The sequence below is a fragment of the Hyla sarda genome, chromosome 2, assembly GCF_029499605.1.
Source record: "Hyla sarda isolate aHylSar1 chromosome 2, aHylSar1.hap1, whole genome shotgun sequence".
Classification (NCBI taxonomy): domain Eukaryota; kingdom Metazoa; phylum Chordata; class Amphibia; order Anura; family Hylidae; genus Hyla; species Hyla sarda.
Window position 1 is genome coordinate 240,817,356 of NC_079190.1, and position 26,946 is coordinate 240,844,301.

Below are 26,946 nucleotides of genomic sequence, written 5' to 3' on the forward strand. Positions count from 1 at the left end.
ACTGGATATTACATTTTCGTGAAACCTGTACCCATAGATAAATTAGCCCTGTCCAGAATAACGGCCCTCATTTACTAAGGTCAACCCGACTCTTTTTGTCGGGTTGTGCGACCAAATTTGTGTCGCATAGCCCATGCGACACAAATTTGGTCGCACAACTCGACAAAATATAGCATCACTTCGAGTGTTTTTTAAACCCGTCAAAATGGGCATGGTTATCACAAAAAGGGGCGTGTTCCCGACAAAAAAAGAAAAAACACTCGGAGTATGATGAAAAACTCACAGGAAAACCTGTGAATTTTTATTCACCAAAACCCAACAGCTCTGAGCTGTCGGGAAATGACTCAAAACTGACCAAATCCTACCCCCATCATGGAACAGGGTCTGTTCCATGTTGGGGGTAGTAGTACAGGGGCTAAGGGGTTGATCGCATCGGGTCTCACTTCTGAGACCCGATCCGATCAAAAGTTATTAAGCAGGGGAGCGGGCGGCATGGTCCGCTCCCCAGCGATGTACGATGTATATGTATATGTCTGGCTCCCCACAGCTTCTATATATCTTGTACCCTACCACAGCGCATATATATATATATATGCCCCCCGCACCGCGCATGTTATATATGTCCCCCGCACAGCGCTATCATAAGCTCCCGGTATCGCTATCATTGACAAGCATTCTATTAGCAGAGCATTTTTCCAGGAAGCCGCTGACCGATGCTCTGCTAATGCTCTGCTTGTCAATGATAGCGCTTCAGAGGCATATGTGTATAGAAGCGAAGTGGGGACCAGTGTATAGCGTTATCTGGTCCCCACTTCGCTTCTATACACAATCCTCCACAGCAGTCCAACCACCACAGCTGCTCCATCGCCTCTGCCATCCCCGGTGTTATAATTACCTGTCCCGGGGCCCGAGGTCCACGCATCATGCGCTGCTGGGGGCATATGATAGCGCTGTGTGGGGGACATATATAACATGTGCTGCTGGGGGCATATGATTGCGCTGTGCGGGGGACATATATAACATGCGCTACCGGGAGCTTATGATAGCGCTGTGTGGGGGAAATATATATACATGTGCTGTGCTGGGTATATCATTGCGCTGTGCGGGGGACATATATACAATTTACCATGTGACACATTAGTAAATCAGGGAGAAAAATACACGGAGTAAATCAAGAAACACTCAGAGATAAACCCGTCACTCTTAGTAAATAAGGGCCAAAGTGTATCTCTGCATAATACAGTCCTGCACTTACTAACAGCACTATACCAGGGCCAAATAATCCTTCAACACCATGACCACATACAGTATACTGTTAAAAAGGATATATTTCTTGCCATTGAAATGTTGGATGAAAAGAAGATAACAGCTGTGCACTAACTTTTACAGCAAGCTGTTGTACCATACAGAATTTATGTCTAAGGCATTCATTGGTTATAAAGCAAATCTGTGGTAACCTGTGGCAGTACTTTGTAGACAGTTATGAGTTATAGGGCTTTGTAGTCCCCACTCGCTATGAAAGCAATCCATGATTATGTGTGCTGTGTTCTGTACAATGACTATAGCAGGAGGGAGTTTAATGAAGGGGGTGTGGCTGCACAGGTTACTGCCACTGGTGACCACAGATCCTCTTTAATTGAGGATCTTTGATGTTTTACACAGCATGCGTTCTGTATGAGGCCATGTTCACACAACAGAATTCTGCATTAATGTTTAGCAGCAGTAGAGTCCCATTGATTTCAATGGTATTCTGCTGCACTGTTCACATGGTGTCTGCAGAAAGAATAGTCATATCTATTATTTTTGCGGAGCCCCAAGGAAGTGCATTGCCGTCTATAAGTTGCATATTTGTGACTAAATACATACTGTCAAACAGACTCTGCTGTAACTCCTGTACTGTTTCCAGGCCTTTCTTTGTGTACAGAGGCTTCGCCAGTGGCGGTCCTTCATTAATGGTTAGTCTTTCAAATTGTAACTCCAGAGCAGGCACTAGAAAAGAAATATTAACAAATCCATTAAGAAGGTAGTAAATGATCAAGCAAATGTGAGTACAATAAGCAGGTAAATAGTTCTAGAAATAAGATCCGTGTAATGCAAAAAATTATTCTGATCAGCCAGTGTAAGACTGTGTTCCCACATTTGCATTTGAAAACTGTAGTCAAAACACACTTACAAAAACAGATTGTTTTGCCAGCTGCGGCTCAAACTCACAGTCTTCCTTCTTCATAAATAATCTTATTAGGGGTGGGTTCACACAACCTTTATGCAATATGTCACAGGTATCTATCGATATCCTGACAAGAATGTTAAATACTGGGAAATACTGCAGCGGGCCCTTTCCTTTCAATGGCCTAATGTAATCACTGGAGGGGGAGATTTATCAAAACCTGTCCAGAGGAAAAGTTGCCCGGTTGCCCATAGCAACCAATCATTTTTAACAAGGCCTCTGAAAAATGAAAGACGCAATCTGATTGGCTGCTATGGGAAACTTTTCGTTTGCACAAGTTTTGATAAAGCTCCCTCCCCACCCAATGACTACATTTGGTCTGCTTTCCCTTTGGTATATACTAATTTAACCGTAAATGTTGTCATCCCTTTCTACAGTACACGCCAGTGGGCTGCCGAGGTATACCTATGATGTACTGCATAAACGTGTGTCAACCTAACCTTAGACTGGCAATGCTGATCACACTGCAAAGCCCACAAGTTCAATTTAGGAACTGGTTATATAAACAAAGAAACACACGAAAATGTGAGAACATAGCCTAAATAAAAGGTACATTTCCACATGCTTAAAATGAATATTATGTGCTGAGGACAGAAATCAATCCAGTAGGACAATTGAGAGAAACCTCTCTCAGAGACTATTTGTGAAATGTTTTCTTGCTTTAAAATGATCCCAATCTTGGCACAAAATATAAAAGTATTATGCTGTCCTAACCCAGTACTTCAAATATTTGTGTACATAGAGCTATGTCACTTGTTTGTTCACTTTAAATTTTTCTTTGTCTATAGCATTAGATTAGGGTTGCATGATTATTCACAAAAGCACTTGCATCTCATAGTAATATTGCCAATTTTCAATTGTGCTGGCTACAAAATGCTTTGATTATCACCTCATAATTTAAATTTCCACGCCTTGGTCCCAGACCCAACCCACATGTTTGTACAGAGTCCGCTACCTCCCACCCGACTTCCCGTGTTTTTAATATGGTGCCGGGGCTCAGGAAAAAAAACAACAAAAAACAAGGCTTACCTTGCCCCCCTGTCCCCTGTCGATCTGTCGTAGATCCAGTTCTCCTACGTGTGCCTTTGTTGTCTTCTGTCCATCTTTCTTCAGAGACCAGCAGCTGATTACAGGACAATCCTGCTTAGCCAATCACTGGCTTAAAACAGGACACCACTTACGCCAGTGATTGGCTGTGTGGGAAGCAGCAAGCTGTCTGCGTTTCTCCCATGCCACAGCACAGAATTAGGGGGTATGGGCATGAAATGGAGGATCACTTATAAAGTTTAGCTATGAACCTTATAACCTACCCCAAGACCCAGGCAACACAGCCCGCACCCTGTTCAGTCCTATGAAACACAGCATACCCCTACATATTGTACACAGACTTTGACCCCTGCAGTTTTACGTAACAGCCGGCATTTATTATATCACAATTTATTTACAAATAAATTAAATGGTATAAAATAAAATAGTAAACATTTAAGTAAAAGTTTTAGATAGTAAATAATACATTTACAGATAAAGATGATCTGTGCAAACCTATTTGTAAATGTATTCATTTCAATATAACATTTTTAGTTGAATGTTTACCTTCATATGTGAAAGGACCAGCGGACATCCTGTCAGGTTGATGGGATTTTTATGGAACCTGATATGGTAATGGCAGACATGGAGGAGGAGATTGAGCAAAACCTGTGCAGAGAAAAAGTTGACCAGTTGTCCATAGTTACCAATCAGATCGCTTATTTTATTTTTCAGAGGCCCATTTAAAAATGAAAGAAGCGACATGATTGGTTGCTGTGAGCAATGGGGCTCAGTGCGTCAATCATGTACAGTGCAGACGCAGACTTTAGGTTCCACCATTAGAGCAGTCGCAACAGGATTATAGTAGAGAGGTTATAGGAGAAGAAATCTGAAATAGGCATATTAGAGAGCAAGAAAACCAAGGGCTGATCTATTGCAAAACAAGAGATTGGTGACAGAAAATTATAGTAAAACCAATTTCATTTACACATATAGAGACATAGACAAAATTGTTACCCTAGCATCCTTCCATTAAAGGCATAAAAACCCACAATATTCTGTGAAATAACTTTAAACTAATTGACAAAAGTAGGTAACAGTGTTTTTGTATGCCTCATTTTTGTATCTGCAAACATAAAGCTGATGTGACTTGCCAAAAAGCTCTAGTTTTGTCTCATCTGTCCAAAGGTTTGTGGCTTGTCCTTTGGACAGATAAGACAAAAGTGGAGCTTTGTGTCAAGTCCCATCAGCTCTATTGGGGACATTTGTGTATAGTAGAAGCAGTTTACCCCTTTTGCCGAATTCTAAATTATGCACTAAATTTATCAATCAAGCACAATGTGTTTCATAAATTGCAGGCAAATATAGTAATCTCCTCAATCCACTCTTTGAAAAATAGAATCGATGATTTTATATAAAAACAAGACGCTTCGTATTATGCTTAAACCTCTTTTACTTGACTCTTTTACTTGACTACAGAAAACTTTGAAAACATAGTATATGGCGTATTCCATGGTGCTATGCCACCTTAGCCAATCAGCACACAGTACGGTACATATCAATAACTGTCGCCTTTAACATTTCCTCTTCTTTTGCTGCTCAGCAGTGTGAACAGATGAGTAATTTCTTCCTCCATATTATTAATTGATTATTGCTAATTAATTTAATTTATTGCTATAATATCTTCATACTGATTGTTACCATTCTTATTCATTCTTCTACATTAAAGATCTCCATTATCTTTCTTTTATATTATTATTTTATACATTAATATTGAGTGTTTCTATATATTGTTCTGCATTTCATTAATTAATTTTCATTATTTTAATTTATTCCCCAATCCCCCCCTCCCCCTCTTTCTTTTCCCCTAACTTATACTTTTATCTGGTATCCTGGGATTAATATCCCATTCTTTTATTTACGATCCCTCATTCATATCTTCTATTCCCTTCATACATTACCCGTCTCTCCTGGATTCCGGTTTCGGTTTCCACACTCCCCGCATTTGTCGCGGCCTCTCTATTACCCCAGCGGTCCTTACTTATCTTCTTCTTTTAGCTGCTGCGTCATCGCCGCCATTTCGTGTGAGAGCTCAGCCGTTGAACTCTCGCGATATCTCGCGTCAGTGTGGTCCTCACTTGACGTGAGAGGCGGGAATCCTTTCACTCGTCAGAGAGACAGCATCCCGCCCAGTCACGCTCGCAAACGCGCTCTGCACTTCTGTTCCTAAAATTGTTACTTACTAACTGATTTGACTAAATATACTAAATTTTATCTTCCCTTAGCCTGTGCTACCACCCAGTGGTGATTTTTGTTACTACAGCCCCCCCCCCCAAAAAAAAAATTCTGCTATATTTGTTATTGGCTACATTATTTCCTTAGTAACACTATTTTAATATTAATTTAATAGTTAATATTAATTAATTATTTAGATTCATTAACTACTCATTTAGTATATATTCATTTATATACATATAAAAAGTATATATTCCTAACTAGTGCTTTACCCTAATATATACCATCTACTATACAATGTCTGAGGGCACTGCAGCCAGAGATTTACATGCCCAATCTGCCATGACTGATCTCATGAATAAAGAGACCATACAGTCTATGATTGACGAGTCGGTAGCACGATCAGTCCACTCGGCAGTTCATTCCGCGGTTCAATCTGCGGTTACGGTATTGCAGGACAGTGTGTCCAAATCAATATCTATGGCCTTATCACATCCAGGCCCATCTTCTTTGGCCAGACCCTGTACCCCATCTGACCAATATTGGTCTCCTGTGGACTGTGTCCAAATTGGCTAAAAGGGTTTCATATACCTAAGAAGGCTACTGGCAAGAGGCATCACCTCGAGGATGGCAATGCTCCCCTTAAAAAGATTTCCAAGGGGACTAGCCAGGAACCAAAACAATCTGAACTCATTGACTTGAGTCAACCAACTAGTGTTATTCAAAGACACACCATACCCTCCGCCCAAGAGGAAGACTCATCTAACAGGGCTCAAAAAGCCGCTATGCGGCGCAAGCCAGATTCCTTCATAGAAGTTGATTCTGGAGATTCTTCGGATTCTCAGGAGGATGATGATGAGGTATCTCACCAGGATGATCCTTTATCTGAGGAGAGTGGTGAGGTCATTGATGACAATGAGGCTCAGGATAATGTTACATTCCCTGATAATGATCAATCCTATTTTGATCCGGCACTCATCCGCCACCCCAGATCAGGAGAGTGGCTTCCCATCCCTGAAGTGGCAAAATTTATATCTACTAGAGCTTTTAAAAGCCTTGACAAAAGTACCCGAAACAAACTTAAGGCGGAATGCCCGAGGCCATCCCTACCTCACAACTCTAATATTACCCCAGAATTGGATTCTATTCTTTCAAAATTCCTTTCTAAAGGGAATAAAAATCCTAAAAAAGGATTGGATAGGAGTTTCAGATCATGCCAAGACAAACTGATGGACCTTTTGGGTCCGTTGACCAAGATGCTGAATCTAGCCCACTTAGCTGTTACGAACCAGACCCCTTTGAATTCTGAGGTAATGCTGGGCTGGCTGCAACGTGCAGCATGCATTTTTGGGAACGCTAATGCAGCTCTGTCTGCAGAACGCAAGCGTTCAATTCTTATTAAAATAGATCCCCAGCTTACAAACTTGGCAACCAATGACCCCCAACACCCTACTGAGGGTATGTTATTTGGGGAGGAATTCATCCACGAAATGGGAAAATACGTGGGTTTATTTTCCTCTATTAATAAGGCGCAGTCTAATATCAAAAAAGTCTTTGCTCGGTGAGTTTTTGGTAGGGCCGGGAAAGGTAGGAGTCGCTTCCCCGGCCGCTCCAATCCATCCCGAAGAGGCTCCTACCAACCCAATACATCATATGCAGTTCAACCTGCTAATGCCACCAAATTCTTTCCATATCGAGCAAGACCATGGCGTCCCAGAGGGAATCGAGGAGTACCCCGAGCAAGAACTTCTTCAGGTAAGTCTTCCTGTTTTTTCAGATCGGGTTCCATTAGGCGGAAGACTCATACATTTTTTGAACAATTGGAGTATGATTACTTCCGACTCATGGATCCTGAACACTGTATCAGGTTTCCAGATAGATTTCATATGTCATCCCATACAACACACTCTTCCTCATCCCATCCAATTTTCATTAACAGATCAAGCTCTGATAGATTCAGAGGTGAAGGATCTCATTACAAAAAAGGCCATTATACCGGTCCCTCCAAATACACCAGGCTTTATCAGCAATCTTTTTCTGGTAAAGAAAAAGGACGGAGGTCACAGACCAGTTATCAACCTCAGGTTACTCAACAATTTTGTGGTGTACTGACACTTCAAGATGGAAGGAATCCATCTTTTAAGAGATATACTTCTAAAAGACGATTGGTTGATCAAAATAGATTTGAAAGATGCTTATCTTACGGTTCCGATTCATCCGTCGTCTCAGACTTTCCTTCAATTTCGTTGGGACAATCTGACATGGCAATTCACTTGCCTTCCCTTCGGCCTTTCGTCGGCCCCATGGTGTTTTACCAAACTTCTAAAACCTATCGTAGCTCTACTCAGAAGTCGAGGAGTTCGTCTTATTATTTACCTCAACGACATTCTCCTTATGGCGCAATCCATATCTCTTCTTCAGGTTCACAGAGATTGGACTCTGGATCTTTTGAACAACTTAGGTTTTCTATTAAACCTCAAAAAATCCGTTCTTCAACCAACTCAGGAGATCAAATTCTTGGGTTTCTTGATAAACACACAATCCACTTGTCTAAGTCTCCCTCCCAGGAGACTAAAAACTATCCGGAAAGAGATTCGCCAAATTTTACACAAGGATCTTATATCTCTCAGAACCATAGCTCGTTTGGTGGGTCTCCTGTCAGCCTCCATTCAGGCTGTGTTTCCAGCCCCTCTTCACTATCGGGCTCTTCAACGCCTGAAAATCAAACATTTGAGAGAGGGCCTAGGTTATTCAGAAAAAATCAGTCTCTCTTTAGACGTCAAGGAAGAACTTCTGTGGTGGCTGTCTCACATCCAAACATGGAACGGAAAGGCGATCTTCCATCCGAATCTGGATATAGTAATAGAATCAGATGCGAGTCTTTCAGGATGGGGAGCTCGTTGCGACTCCCTCTCTACTGGAGGGAAATGGTCTCCTTCCGAATCCAAGCTACACATCAATTGCTTGGAACTTTTGGCTGGGTTCTTCGCGCTAAAGAGTTTTGCGAAGGATTCATCTCACTGTTGTGTCTTACTTCGCATGGACAACATATCTGCTGTCCAGTATATCAATCATCTTGGCGGAACCACTTCAAAAGCCCTTGCAGATATTGCCAAAGATTCCTGGCATTTTTGTCTCGAAAGAAATGTGGTTTTGAAAGCGGAATACCTTCCGGGCGTTTCCAACTCTATCGCAGATTGGAACTCCCGATTCCTATCGGACTACAGCGATTGGAGACTTCACCCCAAGATATTCCAACACATCAATCAATTGTGGGGTCCCCCCCACATAGACATGTTTGCTTCACGTCTGAATTGTCAAATTCCACAATTTTTCAGCTGGAGACCAGACCCAGAGGCTTTACGAGTGGATGCTTTCCTCCAATTCTGGCCTCAAGAAACACTGTGTGCATTTCCTCCCTTCAATCTTATTCCTCGGGTTCTTCTTCAAACTTCAATTCGGAAATCGACGTTGATTCTCATCATTCCTTGGTGGCCAACTCAACCTTGGTTTCCTCAACTTCTTCATCTCTTAATAGATTTTCCTCGCATCATTCCATCATCTCCAGACCTTCTTCAGGATCCTCTTGGCAATTATCACCCACTAATCCTTGCGGATCAATTGTCTCTTGTCGCTTGCCTAATATTGGGCCTTCCAGACCGTCCTCTCCACTTTCTCTCTCAACTAGAGAACTCTTATCCGATGCATGGGCGCCAGGTACCAGATCTGTTTACAGATCAGCCTGGAAAATTTGGCTTCATTGGTGCTCTCAAAGGGATCTGGATCCCTTACATGCATCTATTTCCAACGTCCTAAATTTTCTTTCTGCATCTTTTGATGCTGGTAGAGCCTATAGAACTATTAATCTATATCGCTCTGCTATTTCAGCCTATCATTCTCTTATAGATTCTATTCCTGTTGGCAAACATCCGTTAATATGCAAACTCCTGAAAGGCATACGTTTCCGTCGTCCCCCTTTACCTAAATACACTTCGACTTGGGATGTGAATATCCTTCTGGATCTTTTTCTTTCATGGGAAGATAATAAATTTTTGTCTCTTAAATTATTATCTTTCTAACTCACCGTTTTACTATGCTTAATTTCCGTCAAACGTGTTTCTGATGTCAGGGCTCTAGACATTTCCCGTCGGCAATACTCTCCAGAAGGAGTTATCTTTACAATCTATCGCCGCACTAAAACTAATTTACATTCAGTATCCTATCCAGCTTTTCCTCATCACCACAAACTTTGTGTGGTTAGGTGCCTTCGTTGCTATGAATCCAAAACGGCGCATTTACGATCAGAATTTTCTTCTCAACTTCTGATATCTTTCTGTAAACCCCATAAACCAGTTTCTTCTTGTACTCTTGCCCGATGGGTTAAACTTCCCATGGAAATGGCTGGCATTGACATTTCTAAATTTGGTCCTCATTCTACCAGAGGAGCAGTTTCGACTAAATTGTTTCAATCCGGAGCTTCTCTTTCGGACATCCTCAAAGCGGCAAATTGGTCGTCTGAATCGACTTTTAAAACATTCTATTTTAAACCTGAATCTCATGTTTCTATGCTTTTATTGTAATTTATTATGATTATATTAGTATTTTATTATGTTTATTTGCATATGTACTTATTCTATTGTTTAATTTCAGCTTTAAACTAGCATAATACGAAGCGTCTTGTTTTTATATAAAATTGAAGATTTTCCTACCCTTGGTGAAGGAAAATATAGATTTTATTAAACACAAGACGCGAGTATTATCCCTCTCTGGGAACCCATCCCTATAATTCTTTATATTCTGTTTATATTCACAGCCTCCTAAGACTACCTTCTGGCTCGAGACTTCATCCAGATTATTGTGGACTACCTCCATATTATGGTTTTCTCCTGTTGTTCCTGTTCTCATTTGAAGATTCTATCCTACTTGAGAAGTTTATGTTCGCGACAGAGGAGGAAGTGTTAAAGGTGACAGTTATTGATATGTACCGTACTGTGTTCTGATTGGCTAAGGTGGCATAGCACCATGGGCTACGCCATATACTATGTTTTCAAAGTTTTCTGTATACTTTTTCTTTTGCTGCTGAGTCAAGTAAAAGAGGTTTAAGCATAATACTCGCGTCTTGTGTTTAATCTATATTTTCCTTCACCAAGGGTAGGAAAATCTTCAATTTAGAGCATCTTGCTACGTCAAGTCCAAGATGGCTTATATTTGCATTCAAAATAAGGTACTTACGGAAAATTTTTGGGTGTAAAGGAAAAGTACGCTGTTAATAAATCCGTGCGTACTATAGCTGTCACTCCAAGGTACCCCGTATCATGACATCAGGAGGAATTGCTCTATCAGAATGTATGCAAAAAAAAAAGACGCAAAAAACTGCTTGCGCTAAATTTTGCGCGTAAGAATTTACACACAAAAACGGTGTAAATTCTTTGATACATGTTCCCCTATGTCCGCAAACGCAAAAATGAAGCATAAAAAAAACGTTACCTACTTTTGTCAATTAGAAGAGACCATTGTACCTACTGTGAAGTATAGAATAGGCTCAGTTATGTTTTAGGGCTGCTTTGCTGCAACTGGCACCGGTTGTCTTGAATCTGTGAAGGATTCAATGAAATCCTCAAACTATCCAGGCATTTTAGAGCAAAACATGTTGCCCAGTGTCAGGAAGCTTGGTCTCAGTCGCAGGTCATAGGTACTTCAACAGGATAATGACCCAGAACACAATGCTAAAAACACCCAAGAATGACAGAGCAAAACACTGGACTATTTTGAAGTTGCCTTTTCTGAGCCCTGATCTGAATCCTAGTAACCATCTGGGAAATAAGCTGAAACATACAGTCTGGAGAAGACAACTTCACACCTGAGAGCAGTATCTTATGAGGAGTGGGTCAAGATACCTGTAGACATGTGCAGAAGTCTCATTGGGAGTTACAGAAATAGCTGGATAGCAGTGACAGCTTTAACCCCTTAAGGATGCAGGGTTTTTCCATTTTTGTTTTTTCCTCCTTACCTTTAAAAAATCATAACTCTCTCAATTTTGCACCTAAAAATCCATATGATGGCTTATTTTTTGCACCACAAATTGTACTTTGTAATTACATCAGTCATTTTACCCAAAAATCTACGACGAAACGGAAAAAAAAAATCATTGTGTGACAAAATTGAAAAAACAAACATTTTGTAACTTCTGGGGGCTTCAGTTTCTACACGGTGCATTTTTCTGTGAAAATGACACCTTATCTTTATTCTGTAGGTCCATATGATTAAAATGATACCCTACTTATATAGGTTTGATTTTGTCGTACTTCTGAAAAAAATCATAACTACATGCAGGAAAATGTATACGTTTAAAATTGTCTATATTTCTGAACCCAATAACTTTTTTCTTTTTCTGCGTATGAGGGCTCATTTTTTGCACCGTGAGTTTTTAGCGGTATTATTTTTGTATTTTTTGGACGTTGGAATTTTTTTGCGCATACATCATTGACCGTGCTGTTTAATTAACAATATATTTTTATAATTTGAACATTTCCGCACACAGCGATAGGGGGCTATAACACTGCACACACTGATCTTTTACATTGATCAATGGCTTCTCATAGGAAACCATTGATCAATGATTCTGCCGCTTGACTGCTCATGCCTGGATCTCAGGCACTGAGTAGTCATTCAGCCACCGGACACCAGGAGGCAGGTAGGGGGACCCTCCTTGTGTCCTACAGCTGTTCGGGACGCAGCGATTTCACTGCAGCGGTCCCGAACAGCCCCATGAGCTAACCGGCAGCACTTTAGACGAGGTGATCATCTTTGGATGCCGCGTCTAAAGGGTTAATAGCCCCCGCGTCACAGCGGGTCGGGCCCGGCCGGGACCTGTGGCTAATAGCGCGCAGCACTGATCATGGTGCTGCGCGCTATTAGCCACAGGTCCCGGCTGTTGTTAGAGGCCGGGCCCGACCCACATTATAAAAAGGGAGTGGGCAAAGGGTACACAGGTACACCCTTTGTCCCCAACAGGTTAAAGGGGAACTCCGGTGGAAACAAGTGGAAAACAAATGTTTTCAAATCAACTGGTGCCAGAAAGTTAAAACAGATTTGTAAATTATTTCTATAAAAAAATCTCAACCCTTCCAGTACTTATCAGCTACTGTATACTACAGAGAAATTTGTGAAGTTCTTTCCAGTCTGGCAACAGTGCTCTCTTCTGACACCTGAACAGTCTTGATTAGAAGCAAATCCCCATAGAAAACCTCTCCTGCTCTGCACAGTTCCTGAAACGGACAGAGGTGTCAGCAGAGAGCACTGTTGTCAGACTGGAAAGAACTTCACAAATAGTTTATGCAGCTGATAAGTAATGGAAGGGTTAAGATTTTTAAAAATAGAAGTAATATACAAAACTAACTTTCTGGAATCAGTTGATTTGGAAACATTTTTTTGTACCCCTTTAACTGCTTTGTCATTCTGTGCGTTGGAGGGGTGTGTCCTCACTATGCATGGGTCTCTTCATTATATCACTGCAGGCTTTTCTAGAACCCCCTCCCCTTTTTCATGCTGCAGTCTGATAGGACAGGAGTGAGCACAGAGTATTGCTAGACTGGCCCTCACTTACTGGACTTTGTCCATGCCTGTGCTTCAGCACTGACAAAGATGATTCTGCAGAAAGACAGGATTATGTTCTGGATAGTAGGGGGTGTTTTTTTTTATAAGCTATTATGACTCTAAAAAGGAAATTCCAAATTGTCAAGATGTCCAACCTATAAAAAGTTTTTGTATCTGTCAGTGCCCATTTAAGTTCAGATACCATCATTTTATCCAGGCCAGTTTCATTATTTTGTTTTTCAAAATGATTCTGTTGAACCACAATTCAAAAGCACTGTCCAATTTTCACCAGTTTATTTTTATTTATTATAACTTTTTAGAGATGAGCGAAGTTACAGTAATTAGATTCGTCACTAACTTCTCAGCTCGGCAGTTGCTGATTTTAGCCTGTGTGGTGTCCCGGTACTGTACACGTACTGTACCTTGTGGTATAAGTCCCCAAAGTCAGAGTTCCTCCGTACTGATAGGATGCTCTTAGTGGGATAACCCCTAGTCACCTCATCCTTCTTTCATTTTATGTGTTTGCAATATATATATATATATATTATATATATAAATATTATGTATAGTTTAAATATTGCTTCCAGGACCTTAGGTCACGTGTTTGATAATTATATTGTTCAGCTAAGGTTCAGGACTTTTCAGGTCATGTGCTCATGTTGTACCACAATGCTTTGTATTAGGATTGAGAGGTCTGGGGGACCAATAAGCTTGAAGCCCGCCACTTTAGATATAAGGGCGCTATTACCCAATCATCGCTCTCTTGGGTTCCGGACTAGTAGAGAGAGAGAGGAGTTCCGTGTATACCTGCAAGACAAATCTAGGCCTGAAGCCTGCTAACTTCAGCCGAATACAAAACCGTGAGTTCAATCTAACTCAATCCTAATCCTGACTGCTGGACCTAAACAATTCCCCTAAATCCAGTGGAACAGCGTAAAGCAATTGCTTAAAGCTTATTCCCTACAAGGTCTCAACCAAACCTGTGAGGAACTTATAGTCCAGTCCTCTGTAAAGACTGTTACTACGCTAAACCTGCATAAAATCTGCAGTAAAGTTATCTTCAGTTTACTAGAACTCCGGTTGTGGACAATCCTTTACTCCTCCCTATCGTTCCTGGGACGGGTGGCGGTAGGATATATATATACAGAGAGGAACCAGCACCCTGGCGTCATGACAGTTAAGGGTTAATCCAACACCCTTTCATCACTGCACAGCTACACACTACCTACCCTACACCCCCAAGCTACCACACCTGCATAAATTAGTTCAGCTTTCAGATGCTCCGAGAGAGTCTCCTAGGACTGTATTCACCTTTTCCAGCCCACCAGAGGACATGAAAGCTGAACTAATTTATGCAGGCTATAGTCAGCAACCGCCGAGCCAGAAGTGTGTGACGAATTTACTGTAAGTTTGCTCATCTCTATTACTTTTGTATGTTCCATGTGATTTTCGGGAGAGCTGTAGGTTATGTTTTTAACCCTGAAACAACATAGGATGTAAATGATGCCCTGGTACTTAACGCACCAGGATGTACATTTACGTCCTATACATGACACCAACACAGGACTGGGGCTTGCATCATGCGCGGCAGGTTCCGGTTGCTATTAGCAGCCAGGGACCTGCTGGTAATGGCATACATCAGTGATCGCTATTGACTCGTCAGATGCCGTGATCAATACAAAATCATGGCATCTGCGGCAATTAAAATGGATGATTGCGGGGATCCGATTATCCAGCATGTCAGCTGGAGGTCCCCTTACCTGCTCCGGCCGTCATACTGGGGTCTTCTTCTCTGGCCTGAGATCAAGCAGACCAGAGAAGAAGATCGCTGATCATACTGATCAGTGCTATGCATAGCACTGTTCAGTATCTGTAATCTAATGATTGCAATAAATAGTCCCCTATGGGGACTAAAAAAGTGTAAAAATAAAAAGTAAAAAAAAAATGTGAAAAAGCCCCATTAATGATCCCATACAGTGAACGGGGTAAACATAAAGAAAGAAAAATGAAAAAATTGCTTCATTTTTGTGGCATCATATTCCCAAAAAAATTAACAAAAAGCAATCAAAAAGTTACACATACGCAAAAGTGGTACCGATAAAAAGTATCACGGCGCAAAAAATTAGCATATATATATATATATATATATATCTATATATATATGGAAAAATGAGAAAGTTATAGGTGGTCCAACTAGAGTAATTTTAAAGCGTACCCGTCAGATCCAACAAAAAAACATTTTTTTTTTAAATACAGGGATGTGGAATTCCTATCGCCCGACGCCCGGGACTAGCAGTTTTGGGCGCCGGGCAGGTGAATTTGTCCGGCCCTTAGCCCGGCTTCGGGCAAGCAGGGCCGGACCTGACAAGTGCGGCGGCGGTCTGCATGCAGTCTGTATGGAGCGGGCTGCCGCTCCATACTCTGCAGCCTGTGTCCTCGGAAGCAGAGCAGGGGAGATGAGAAGCTGTGTATGTCTTCTCTCCCCTGCTCTGCCGAAGTGCGGGGGGAGATGAGGGGACGTGGCTTATTTCTCCCCGTGCAGACCTGCGTCCTCTGCCTCCACTCCCCGCACGTCTGCACGGGGAGATGCATGCGGCGCTCTGCAGTATGTATGGAGCGGGCTCGGGATTCCTGCCCGCTCCATACTCTGCAGCCCCTGGCTGTTCTCAGTAGCCGGGGGCCGCCGCTAATAGCCAGCATGCGGCGATTGCCGCGGCTGGCTATTAACCCTTTAGATCACCGCTGTCAAAGCTGACAGTGGTGTCTAAAGGGACATGTGAATGCTCCCTGGTGGGCTAGTGGGGTGGATCGCCCCCCCCCCCCCCCCCCCCCCGCAGCGTGATCGCACGGGGGCGATCCACTATGGAGGTAGCCGGAGGACTTACCTCTGCTTCCTCCTGTCCCGGCTCTGTCATTGATAGAGCCTGGCTGGACCAGGCTCTATCAATGGATCACAGTGCACACAGATTAATAAAGTTCAATAGAACTCTATTCATCTGTCTGAGGAATATAATGATTCCTCATAAGTCTAATAAAGTGTAAAAAAATAAAATAAAATAAAAAAGTTTTAATAAAAGTTTGAAAGACACATTAACCTAGTGGTCTTCAAACTGTGCCCCTCCAGATGTTACAAAACTACAATTCCCAGCATGCCAGGACAGCCGTTGGCTGTCTGGGCATGCTGGGAGTTGTAGTGTTGCAACATCTGGAGGGCCACAGTTTGAAGACCGCTACATTAACCCCTTCCATGTTAAACGTTCAAATCACCCCCTTTTCCTATATAAAAACATGCAAACATAATAAAAATAAACTTATTTGGTATCGCTTCGTGCGTAATTGTACAACCTATTAAAATATAACATTATGCATCCCGTACGGTAAATGTAAAAAAAATACCAAACCACAGATTTGCAATTTTTATAATATCCCAGAAAAAAAAGTTAAAAAGCGATTAAAAAAAAGTCAGATCAATAACAAAATGGTACCGATACAAAAAACAGATTATGGCGCAAAAAATGAGCCCTCATACAGCCTGGTATGCGGGAAAAAAAAAAAAAGCTACAGGGATTAAAAAATGGCAATTTAAAAAATTAGAAAAAGTCCAGAATTAGTACAACATGACGTAAATGATACAAATCTGGTATCGCTGTAATCAGGCGCCTAAAGTATAAAACTAACATGTTATCTGACCACAAGGTAAATGGAGCACAAAAGAAAACACCAAATCTGCAAAATTATCTTTTACTATTTCAATTTGACTTTCCTTAATTATATATATATATATATTAGTTAGGAGTAGCCGTATTAGTCCAGTGATGCAAAAAGCAACTACCGATGATTTTGCTTTTTATATATATATATATATATATATATATATATATATATATTTTTTTTTTTTTTTGGTTCAGAGAATATGTTATTGAAAAATTAAAAAGTATCATTATAGTAGGTAGTTATGGCTATTATAGGGCGAGGAGAAAAAAATGAGAGCGTAAAAGCCAAAATTGGCCCGGACAAGTGGATCGTCATGAGGGACAAGTAGATTTTGCTCCATTTTAGTCCCGTGGACAAGTAGTTTTTTATAAAATTTCAACACCCCTGAAATATATCACTCAGTACCTAATCCTGACCATGTACATCTAATTGTTATGTGCCTAGCACCCTAGCATTAGCAAAACTAAAACTCCCAGCTTGTCTTCACTGACAGTAGCGGGACACAAGCTGACAGTGGGAGGATTTTTCCTCCAGCTGTGAGCCCTGCGCTCACAGCTGTCAATCAAGGAAGTGTGTCCATGACATAGGTGATGATGCATGGACACAGCAGGACTAGTAAGTGTCCAAGCAGGCGGGGGGGGGCAGTTGTTTGGCTTTTTCAGTATGAAAAACGGAAAATTTTCTAATGGAAGCAATTGCAAAACCTATTGGTTTTGCATGCTTTACAACATATCAAAAGTATTTGTATCTGACAGTGCCTATTTAACCCCTTAAGGACTCAGCCCATTTTGGCCTTAAGGACTCAGACAATTTAATTTTTACGTTTTCATTTTTTCCTCCTCGCCTTCTAAAAATCATAACTCTTTTATATTTTCATCCACAGACTAGTATGAGGGCTTGTTTTTTGCACGACCAGTTGTCCTTTGTAATGACATAACTCATTATATCATAAAATGTATGGCGCAACCAAAAAACACTATTTTTGTGGGGAAATTAAAACGAAAAACGCAATTTTGCTAATTTTGGAAGGTTTCGTTTTCACGCCGTACAATTTATGGTAAAAATGACGTGTGTTCTTTATTCTGAGGGTCAAAACGATTAAAATGATACCCATTATTAAATACTTTTATATTATTGTTGCGCTTAAAAAAATCACAAACTTTTTAACCAAATTAGTACGTTTATAATCCCTTTATTTTGATGACCTCTAACTTTTTTATTTTTCCGTATAAGCGGCGGTATGGGGGCTCATTTTTTGCGCCATGATCTGTACTTTTTTTTGATACCACATTTGCATATAAAAAACTTTTAATACATTTTTTATAATTTTTTTTTAATAAAATGTATTAAAAAAGTTGCAATTTTGGACTTTTTTTTTTTTTCGTTCACGCCGTTCACCGTACGGGATCATTAACATTTTATTTTAATAGTTCAGACATTTACGCACGCGGCGATACCAAATATGTCTATAAAATTTATTTTTTACGCTTTTTGGGGGTAAAATAGGAAAAAACTGACTTTTTACTTTTTTATTGGGGGAGGGGATTTTTCACTTTTTTTTTTACTTTTACTTTTACATTTTTTTTTACACTTGAATAGTCCCCATAGGGGACTATTCATAGCAATACCATGATTGCTAATACTGATCTGTTCTATGTATAGGACATAGAACAGATCAGTGTTTTCGGTCATCTTCTGCTCTGGTCTGCTCGATCACAGACCAGAGCAGGAGACGCCGGGAGCCGGACGGAGGCAGGAGAGGGGACCTCCGTGCGGCGTTATGAATGATCGGATCCCCGCAGCAGCGCTGCGGGCGATCCGATCATTCATTCGAATCGCGCACTGCCGCAGATGCCAGGATCTGTATTGATCCCGGCACCTGAGGGGTTCATGGCGGACGCCCGCGAGATCGCAGGCGTCGGCCATTGCCGGCGGGTCCCTGGCTGCGATTAGCAGCCGGGATCAGCCGCGCATGACACGGGCATCGCTCCGATGCCCGCGGTTATGCATAGGACGTAAATGTACGTCCTGGTGCGTTAAGTACCACCGCACCAGGACGTACATTTACGTCCTGCGTCCTTAAGGGGTTAAACATACTAATCATGTTTAAAAAGTTTGAGATTTTTTTTAAAGCTGTACAATAATAGAAAAGTATGTAATCATGTGTATAATTTTTATCGTATTGACCCACAGAATAAAGAAAACATGTTATTTTTACCGTAAAGCGTACAACGTGAAAATGAAACCTTTCAAACTTAGCAAAATTGCGGTTTTCTTTTTAATTTCCCCACACAAATAATATTTTTTTTTTCGGTTGCACCATACATTTTATGGTAACATGATTGATGTCATTATGAAGGATAATTGGTCACGCAAATAAGCCCTCACAAGGGGCTGTGGATGAAAATATAAAAGAATTATGAATTTTAGAAGGCAGGGAGGAAAAAACAAGAATGCAAAAATAAAACTGGCTGTGTATTTAAAGGGGTACTCTGCCCCTAGACATCTTATCCCCTATCCAAAAGGATAAGGGATAAGATGTCTGATCGCAGGGGTCCCGCCACTGGGGACCCCTGGGATCTTGGCTGCAGCACCCCACTGTCATTACTGCACAGAGCAAACTCGCTCCGTTCATAATGACAGGCGATACAGGGCCCGAAGCATCGTAACATAATGGCTCCGTCCCTCGTGACGTCACGGCCCGCCCCTCAATACAAGTCTATGGGAGGGGGCGTAGCGGCTGTCACGTCACGATGCTCTGGCTCCTGTATCGGCCGTCATTACGCACAGAGCGAGTTAGCTCTGTGCAGTAATGACAGCGGGGTGCCCGTGGTGCCGCAGGATTTTGCAGTGATTTAAAAAAAAAAATGTCCCGCCACGGCCTGCGCGCTTATGACTGACGGCGCATGGGGGAAGCCTGCGTGCGCACTGCGCACACAGCGTCCCCCTCTCCCTTGCGGCGCAGTGAGATGGAAATGGTGCCCTGGGGCAGAACGAGCTGCATCTGCGCCGGACTCCCGTGCCTGCCCTGGAACTGCAAGCTGCGCGGGCCGGCTTGCTTAAGGTACCGTACCCTTTCCACCCCTCTGTTACCCCTTCTCAACCCTGTCCAAGCCCCCCCCCCCCACTCATCTCCACCCTACCTGTCCATCCCCATCACCCATGTCCACCCCCCCATCACTCATGTCCACCCTCCTATCATCCCTGTCACCCATGTCCACCCTCCTGTCATCCATGTCCACTCCCTTGTCCATGTTCTGACACCCTGACTGGCTTGCCTGGCATTAAATAGCTGCACTCCAACTATCCCGCAACAACCCATTCACCCTCCTTAGAAATGTAAAAATATTAAAAAGATACTATACCGCACCATGAATACCCACCATACTCTGGAGGCTTTTTTGATTCATTTTGAGCCTGCATTTTGTGGCGTTGGTGGGCGGAATCTTGCGTCGCTGTGCTGAGGCTGGAGTTTACGTCAGGAAGGAAGACAATGCAGCACCAACAGGCAGATAAACAATACTGAAGCCCCCCACAAAAAAAACAAAAAACTGCTCGGTACGTTACCCACCCCAAAATGTACACGAAGCTGTATTACTATGGATGTTTCTTTGTTTTAAGGAAAACATACAATACGTTTTTCATTTTTATTGGGGGGGGGGGGGGGGGGGGGACAGTGTAAGGGGGTGTATATGTAGTGTTTTACCCTTTATTATGTGTTAGTGTAGTGTAGTGTTTTTAGGGTACATTCGCACTGGCGTGTTATGGTGAGTTTCCCACTAGGAGTTTGCGATGTGGCAACAAATTTGCCGCAGCCCAAACTTGAAAAAGAAAACTTACTGTAAACCTACCCGTGTGAATGTACCCTGTACATTCACATGGGGGGCAAACCTACAGCTGTTTCAAAACTACAACTCCCAGCAAGTACTGACAGACCGTGCATGTTGGGAGTTGTACTTTTGGAACAGCTGGAGGCACACTGGTTGGAAAACCTTCAGTTAGGTTCTGTTACCTAACTCAGTATTTTCCAACCAGTGTGCCTCCAGCTGTGATCTCCAAACTGTGGGCCTCCAGATGTTGCAAAACTTCAAATCCCAGCATGCCTAGACAGCAAACAGCTGTTTGGGCATGCAAGGAGTTGTAGTTTTGCAATATCTGGAGGGATACAGTTTAAAGACCACTGTATAGTGGTCTCAAACTGTAGACCTCCAGCTGTTGCAAAACTACATATTCCAGCATGCCCAAACAGCTGTCTGGGCATGCTGGGAGTTGTAGTTTTGCAACATCTGGAGGGCTACAGTAAGAGACCACTGTATAGTGGTCTCAAACTGTACCCTCCAGATGTTGCTAGGCAACTCACCAGCTTTCGTAGGATCCAGCCGCACAACATCGTCACCCGCTGCCTCCGGACGGGTAAGTGCATCTTCGGCGCCCGGTCCTCTGTCGTTTCCCTGTTCTGCCCCGCCTATTGTGGGTGGGCAGGACGGGGAAAACGAAAGTTAACCCCCCTGCCCCTGTTCTGCTATTGGTCATCGCTTCTGGCGACCAATAGCAGGGATAGGAGGGGTGGCACCCCTGCCACCTCACTCCTATCAATCTCCCTTATTTTGCGGGTCACCATAGACCCGTAATCGCAAGTGTGAATTCACTTGCGATTTGCCGCAATCGCCTACATGGGGGGGTCTGATGACCCCCCTGGGTGTTTGCACGGGATGCCTGCTGAATGATTTCAGCAGGCATCCAGGTCCGATTCCCGCCCGGCAGGGGCCGGAATTCTCCATGACGTACGCATACGTCATGGGTCCTTAAGTACCAGGGTGTCATGACGTACGCGTACGTCACGGGTCCTTAAGGGGCTAAAGTGGGTGTTAAAGGGGTACTCCGGTGGAAACTTTTTTTTTATCAACTGGAGCCAGAAAGTTAAACAGATTTGTAAATGATTTCTATTAAAAAAATCTTAAGACTTCCGGTTCCGGCGCCATGTGGTAGAGACGCACCGTGAACCAGCTCCGCTCCCCTCCTGCTTTTAATCCCGACTACCTGCTATTTCAAATCTGACGACTAATTTGCCGAACTATCGCTGGGGGAACGTGTACGGACCGCTACCTCCTCAGAATGGGAAGCAGACAGCGCAGTAGAAGCCAACAAAAGACCCCAGGGCGGACTGAAGAGGCCGACAATATGGCGGAGTCCCCCCGCTCCAGCAGAGCAGTCTCACCAGCACGATCGGACGCTGCACATTCGGATGGTGGAGATGACAGGGACCTATTCCACATTGACTATGCCAGGTTGGCCTTGGAGGTGGCCAAGAGACTCTCCACTAACGTACAAGGTACTGTGGCATCATCGGTACAGGCCTCCCTTCAACTGCTGCAGGCGGAGGTTCAGACCCAGGCGCACCGCATTACTGAAACGGAGGTTAGGGTGGCCCAGGTGGAGGGGACCACTGACTTGCTTGTGCGACGGGTGGAAGTGCTGGAAAAAGAAAACAAACGGTTGTGGGACAAAACGGAAGACCTCGAGAACCGCTCCCGCAGAAATAATCTGCGCATTATTGGGATCCCTGAATCTGTGCAAGCACGTGACCTCCGCCATCTTTGCGAAACGGTACTACCACAACTGCTGAACTTGCCTCACAGGTGTAGAGTGGAGCGGGCGCACAGGATTGGGCCAGATCTATGGTCTGCCTCTGAGCCGGGGGTACCATCAGCCCTACAGCATCGTTCGAGACAGGCAGGTCATTGTTCGTTATCTTGATTTTACGGACAAGTCTGAAATACTAACGGCGTTCCGCCGTAAAAGGGATGGCCTTCGCCTGGAAAATGCTAAAATTCTTATTTTTGGCAACTACTCAGCAGACGTCGCAAGGAGAAGAAAATTGTTTGCACAGATTTGCTCAGACTTATTTCAGAAGAATGTTCGCTTTGCGCTATCCTACCCAGCGACACTGCGGGTTTATCGCTCGGATGGTGTGGTGGACACGTACCAGTCTCCAGAGGCGGCTTGAGAGGGCCTGTCGTCCCTCATTGGATCTCCTGAGGGGTCCTCGGCGGGGACCCACAGATGACTTGGCAGAGGAGGAAACAGATCGTTGCCTTCCCGTCTGAACGTGACCGCAGATGATTTTCTACCTCCGCCATCCCAACGCAACTTGGATGACTGGTCACTGTCCCCGAAGGAGCAGCGTGGGGCTAAGGTGGCGGAGACAACTGCTTGAGGAGCTTTATGGTACATTTTGCATGTGATGTCTTCTCCCTACTTATGACCGGTGACTTCGAGGACTTGTTCCTGTGGATAATTCAGTCATTGTAGTGTGTATTTTGTTTTTGCCATTTCTCACGGGGGTGCTCGTTTTGCTGGCTTGAAATGTCTTACTGTTATGTAAAATGCCCGAGTGCCTATGTCGCTTCTCTTTGTGGAGATTAGCTGGGCTGACTGTGTTGTTATATTATTCCAGGGGTGGGATTAGCATCTCCCGGTAGCTTTATGCTAGAGGCAGTGAATAGGATTCAGTGTGAGCTGGATGGGTAGGGGGTGGGGGTTGTTTGGAAAACTTTGCTTTCCCTTTGTTTTAGTAGGTCTTTGTTGAGGTTGGGTGCTGGGGGTCGAAGGGGAGGGTTGAAGTGAGGAAGGTAATGGGTTAGTGGTTTCAGGATTAGGTGCGAGTTTACGATGGGAGGGGAGGGGGATAGGTATATAGAGGGGGGGGGGGGGGGGAAGGGAGGAAAATGGGGGAAAATAAAGGGGAAAGGGGGGGGGAAACCATTTATCTTTTTATGTTCTGCTGTTTTAACTTTGTTGTCCTAGTTCACGTGCTGATTTAGGGGGATGACCTGTACTTTGCTGGAGGGGGGACTTGTCTTTGGTTTCTGTCGTCCGGGCTTTTGCATGTAACTATGTGGTCTTTGGGTTCTTCGTTCTAATACAGGGGTGGATGGGATACTTTAAATGTTCTATAGCTGTTCTTTGTTGCCGTTGGCCTCGGGGGCTGACGTGAGTTTACAAGGGTAGGGGAGCAGAATGGTTGGAGGGTATCTTTGTGTCTGCCATATGGAACGCGACCGCAGATGATTTTCTACCTCCGCCATCCCAACGCAACTTGGATGACTGGTCACTGTCCCCGAAGGAGCAGCGTGGGGCTAAGGTGGCGGAGACAACTGCTTGAGGAGCTTTGTGGCACATTTTGCATGTGATGTCTTCTCCCTACTTATGACCGGTGACTTTGAGGACTTGTTCCTGTGGATAATTCAGTCATTGTAGTGTGTATTTAGTTTTTGCCATCTCTCACGGGGGTGCTCGTTTTGCTGGCTTGAAATGTCTTACTGTTATGGAAAATGTCCGAGTGCCTATGTCGCTTCTCTTTGTGGAGATTAGCTGGGCTCACTGTGTTGTTCTATTATTCCAGGGGTGGGATTAGCATCTCCCGGTAGCTTTATGCTAGAGGCTGTGAATAGGATTCAGTGTGAGTTGGATGGATAGGGGGTGGGGGCTGTTTGGAAAACATTGCTTTCCCCTTGTTTTGGTAGGAAGGTAATGGGTTAGTGGTTTCAGGAATAGGTGCGAGTTTACGATGGGAGGGGGATAGGTATAGAGAGGGGTGCGGGGGGGAAATAAGGGGGAAAAGGGGGGGGGGGGAAACATTTCTCTTTTTATGTTCTGCTGTTTTAACTTTGTTGTCCTTGTTCACGTGCTGATTTAGGGGGATGACCTGTACTTTGCTGGAGTCGGTGCATGAGGGGGGACTTGTCTCTGTCGTGGGGGCTTTTGCATGTAACTATGTGGTCTTGGGGTTCTTCGTTCTAATACAGGGGTGGATGGGATACTTTAAATGTTCTATAGCTGTTTGTTGCCGTTGGCCTCGGATGCTGACGTGAGTTTACAAGGGTAGGGGAGCGGAATGGTTGGAGAGTATCCTTGTGTCTGCCATATGGAAAAAAGTGAAGTCCGTAAAGTGGCGAGAGCCTCCTATGGGGTGGTTGTTCTCCTGCTTATTAGCACTGTGTTGCCTTCCCATTGGGGTACGGAGGGAGGCTTTTTTTTCTTTCTTAGTTGCCATTAGGGGGGGTGGGGGGTGGGAAGGGGTTGTCTTTGAATTCTCATGATTGCCTTACATCCCACATGTTTTGGTCTCCTGCACCATTGGATATAATTGTTATGTTCCAATTTGCTATTAACATTGCTTCTTATCATTATCCCAATAACATGCATATAGTGTCGTGGAATGTCAAAGGTCTGAAGTCACCACACAAGCGGAACATGGTATTACGTCATTTAAAAAGGTTATCTCCGGATGTGGCATTGCTGCAGGAGACTCACCTTACAGTTCCTGATTTTTCCAGAATGCATAAGGGGTGGGTGGGTAAAGTATTGGGGTCTCCTGCTATTGATGGTAGGGCTGGGGTATTAATTTTATTTAACAAATCCTTTATTTATGAGTTGTTATCCACTTGCCACGATGAAGAGGGTAGGATTTGTAAAGCCCATATTAAGACCCCGTCGGGGGATGTTGATGTTTTCAATATTTATGGGCCTAATGAAAGGTCATCTTCTTTCTTTAATAGGATTGCTTTGAGTATCCAGAGCAGCGCGGCTCGTGATAGAGTAGTGGCGGGCGACTTTAATGCGGTGATGTACCCTGGGGAGGATCGGAAGAGTGACCCTTACAGTAGGGTTTCGCAATCTACTTCACATGTATATACCCTGCACCAATGGGCAGAGAGGGTAGGGGTGGTTGATACTTGGCGCCTTCTGCACCCAGACACCAGGGATTTTACACATTATTCACATGCTAGAAATTCTTGGTTGCGAATTGACTATATTTTCACGTCGCCTTCGCTCACTCCCAGAGTGTTGCATCACCGCATTGAGGATTTGGTGATATCAGATCACTCCCCAGTCTCCTTGAAGTGGGTGGATTTGGTACCTAAGGGCACGGACTATTTGTGGCGGTTCCCCCAGGGTCTAGCGTGGGTGGAACGTTTTGGGGAGCTGTTGAAAGGGTGGTGGACTGAATATTTGCAGCATAATAATACTCCTGACATTTCTGTACAGACGCTGTGGGAGGCGGCAAAGGTGGTCTTAAGGGGACGCATAGTGTCGTATGTGATATCCTATAGGAAGAGGGTGGCTCGACAACTACATGATTTGGGGGATGCCTTACGCACTGCTTATACTGCGTTTCTTCATGAGCCCACTGTTCATTTAAAGGCACGTTGGCAAGCAGCACGTACGGCTTATGAGGAATGCGTGGAGAAGAGGGATAGCATAAATAGGTCTTACTTTGCGGCGGAGCTATTTAAGTTCGGGAACAAGCCTGGCAAGCTACTGGCCAGATTTGCTCGTGGTCCGTACACGCCCTCACATATCGTCTCCTTGAAAGAAAAGAATGGTGTCGCACACTCCAACCCCAAATTAGTGGTAGATATCTTAGCGGAATACTTCCAACAGCTTTATACTGATGAGCTGCCTGCCACAGCACCACAACGACATTGGCTTGCGGAGGTTAGGCTCCCGAAATTGACGGGGGATGACCTGCTTAAGCTCAATGCTCCGATTTCGGGGGAGGAGGTGTGTGCAACAATTAAGAAAATGTCGTCAGGAAGGGCGCCGGGGCCAGATGGCTTCTCGGTAGATTTCTATAAAATATTGTCATCTGAAATCTCTCCTACCCTGTTAGACTTATATAATGCATATCTTACGGGGTCACCTATTTCTCGGGACATGAATACGGCCTATATACGTGTCTTACCAAAACCTGGTAAGGACTTATCTACGCCTGACGGGTTTCGCCCAATATCACTTAACGTTGACTTAAAGATTCTGTCTAAACTTATGGCGGAACGTCTGACCTCGGTGCTTCCGCGCTTGATAGCTCCTCCTCAGGTAGGCTTTGTTAAGGAGAGGGCGGCGGTTACCAACATTAGAAAGGTCATTGCACTGTTGGATGATGTCCAATTACATCCTGACAAGCACCCATCGCTCGCTATTCTATCACTGGATGCCGCCAAGGCTTTTGATGGTGTGCGATGGGAATGGTTGTGGAAGGTAATGCGATGTATGGGATTTGAGGGGGCTTTTCTGACATACCTCTTCTCCTTATACGCCTCTCCCATTGCGAGGGTGTCGACCATAGGTTTCCTATCTCCCCA

At 43.7% G+C, this 26,946-nt stretch overlaps 1 protein-coding gene across 1 annotated transcript in view; it reads right to left on the minus strand.

Annotated features, from left to right (window-relative positions):
• SLFN11 (schlafen family member 11) overlaps nt 1-26,946 on the minus strand; it is a 139,134-nt gene that overhangs the window by 7,738 nt on the left and 104,450 nt on the right. The window contains exon 5 of the mRNA XM_056556731.1: nt 1,867-1,989. Coding sequence (XP_056412706.1) covers nt 1,867-1,989 — 123 coding nt within the window. The remainder of the gene's footprint in view (nt 1-1,866; nt 1,990-26,946) is intronic.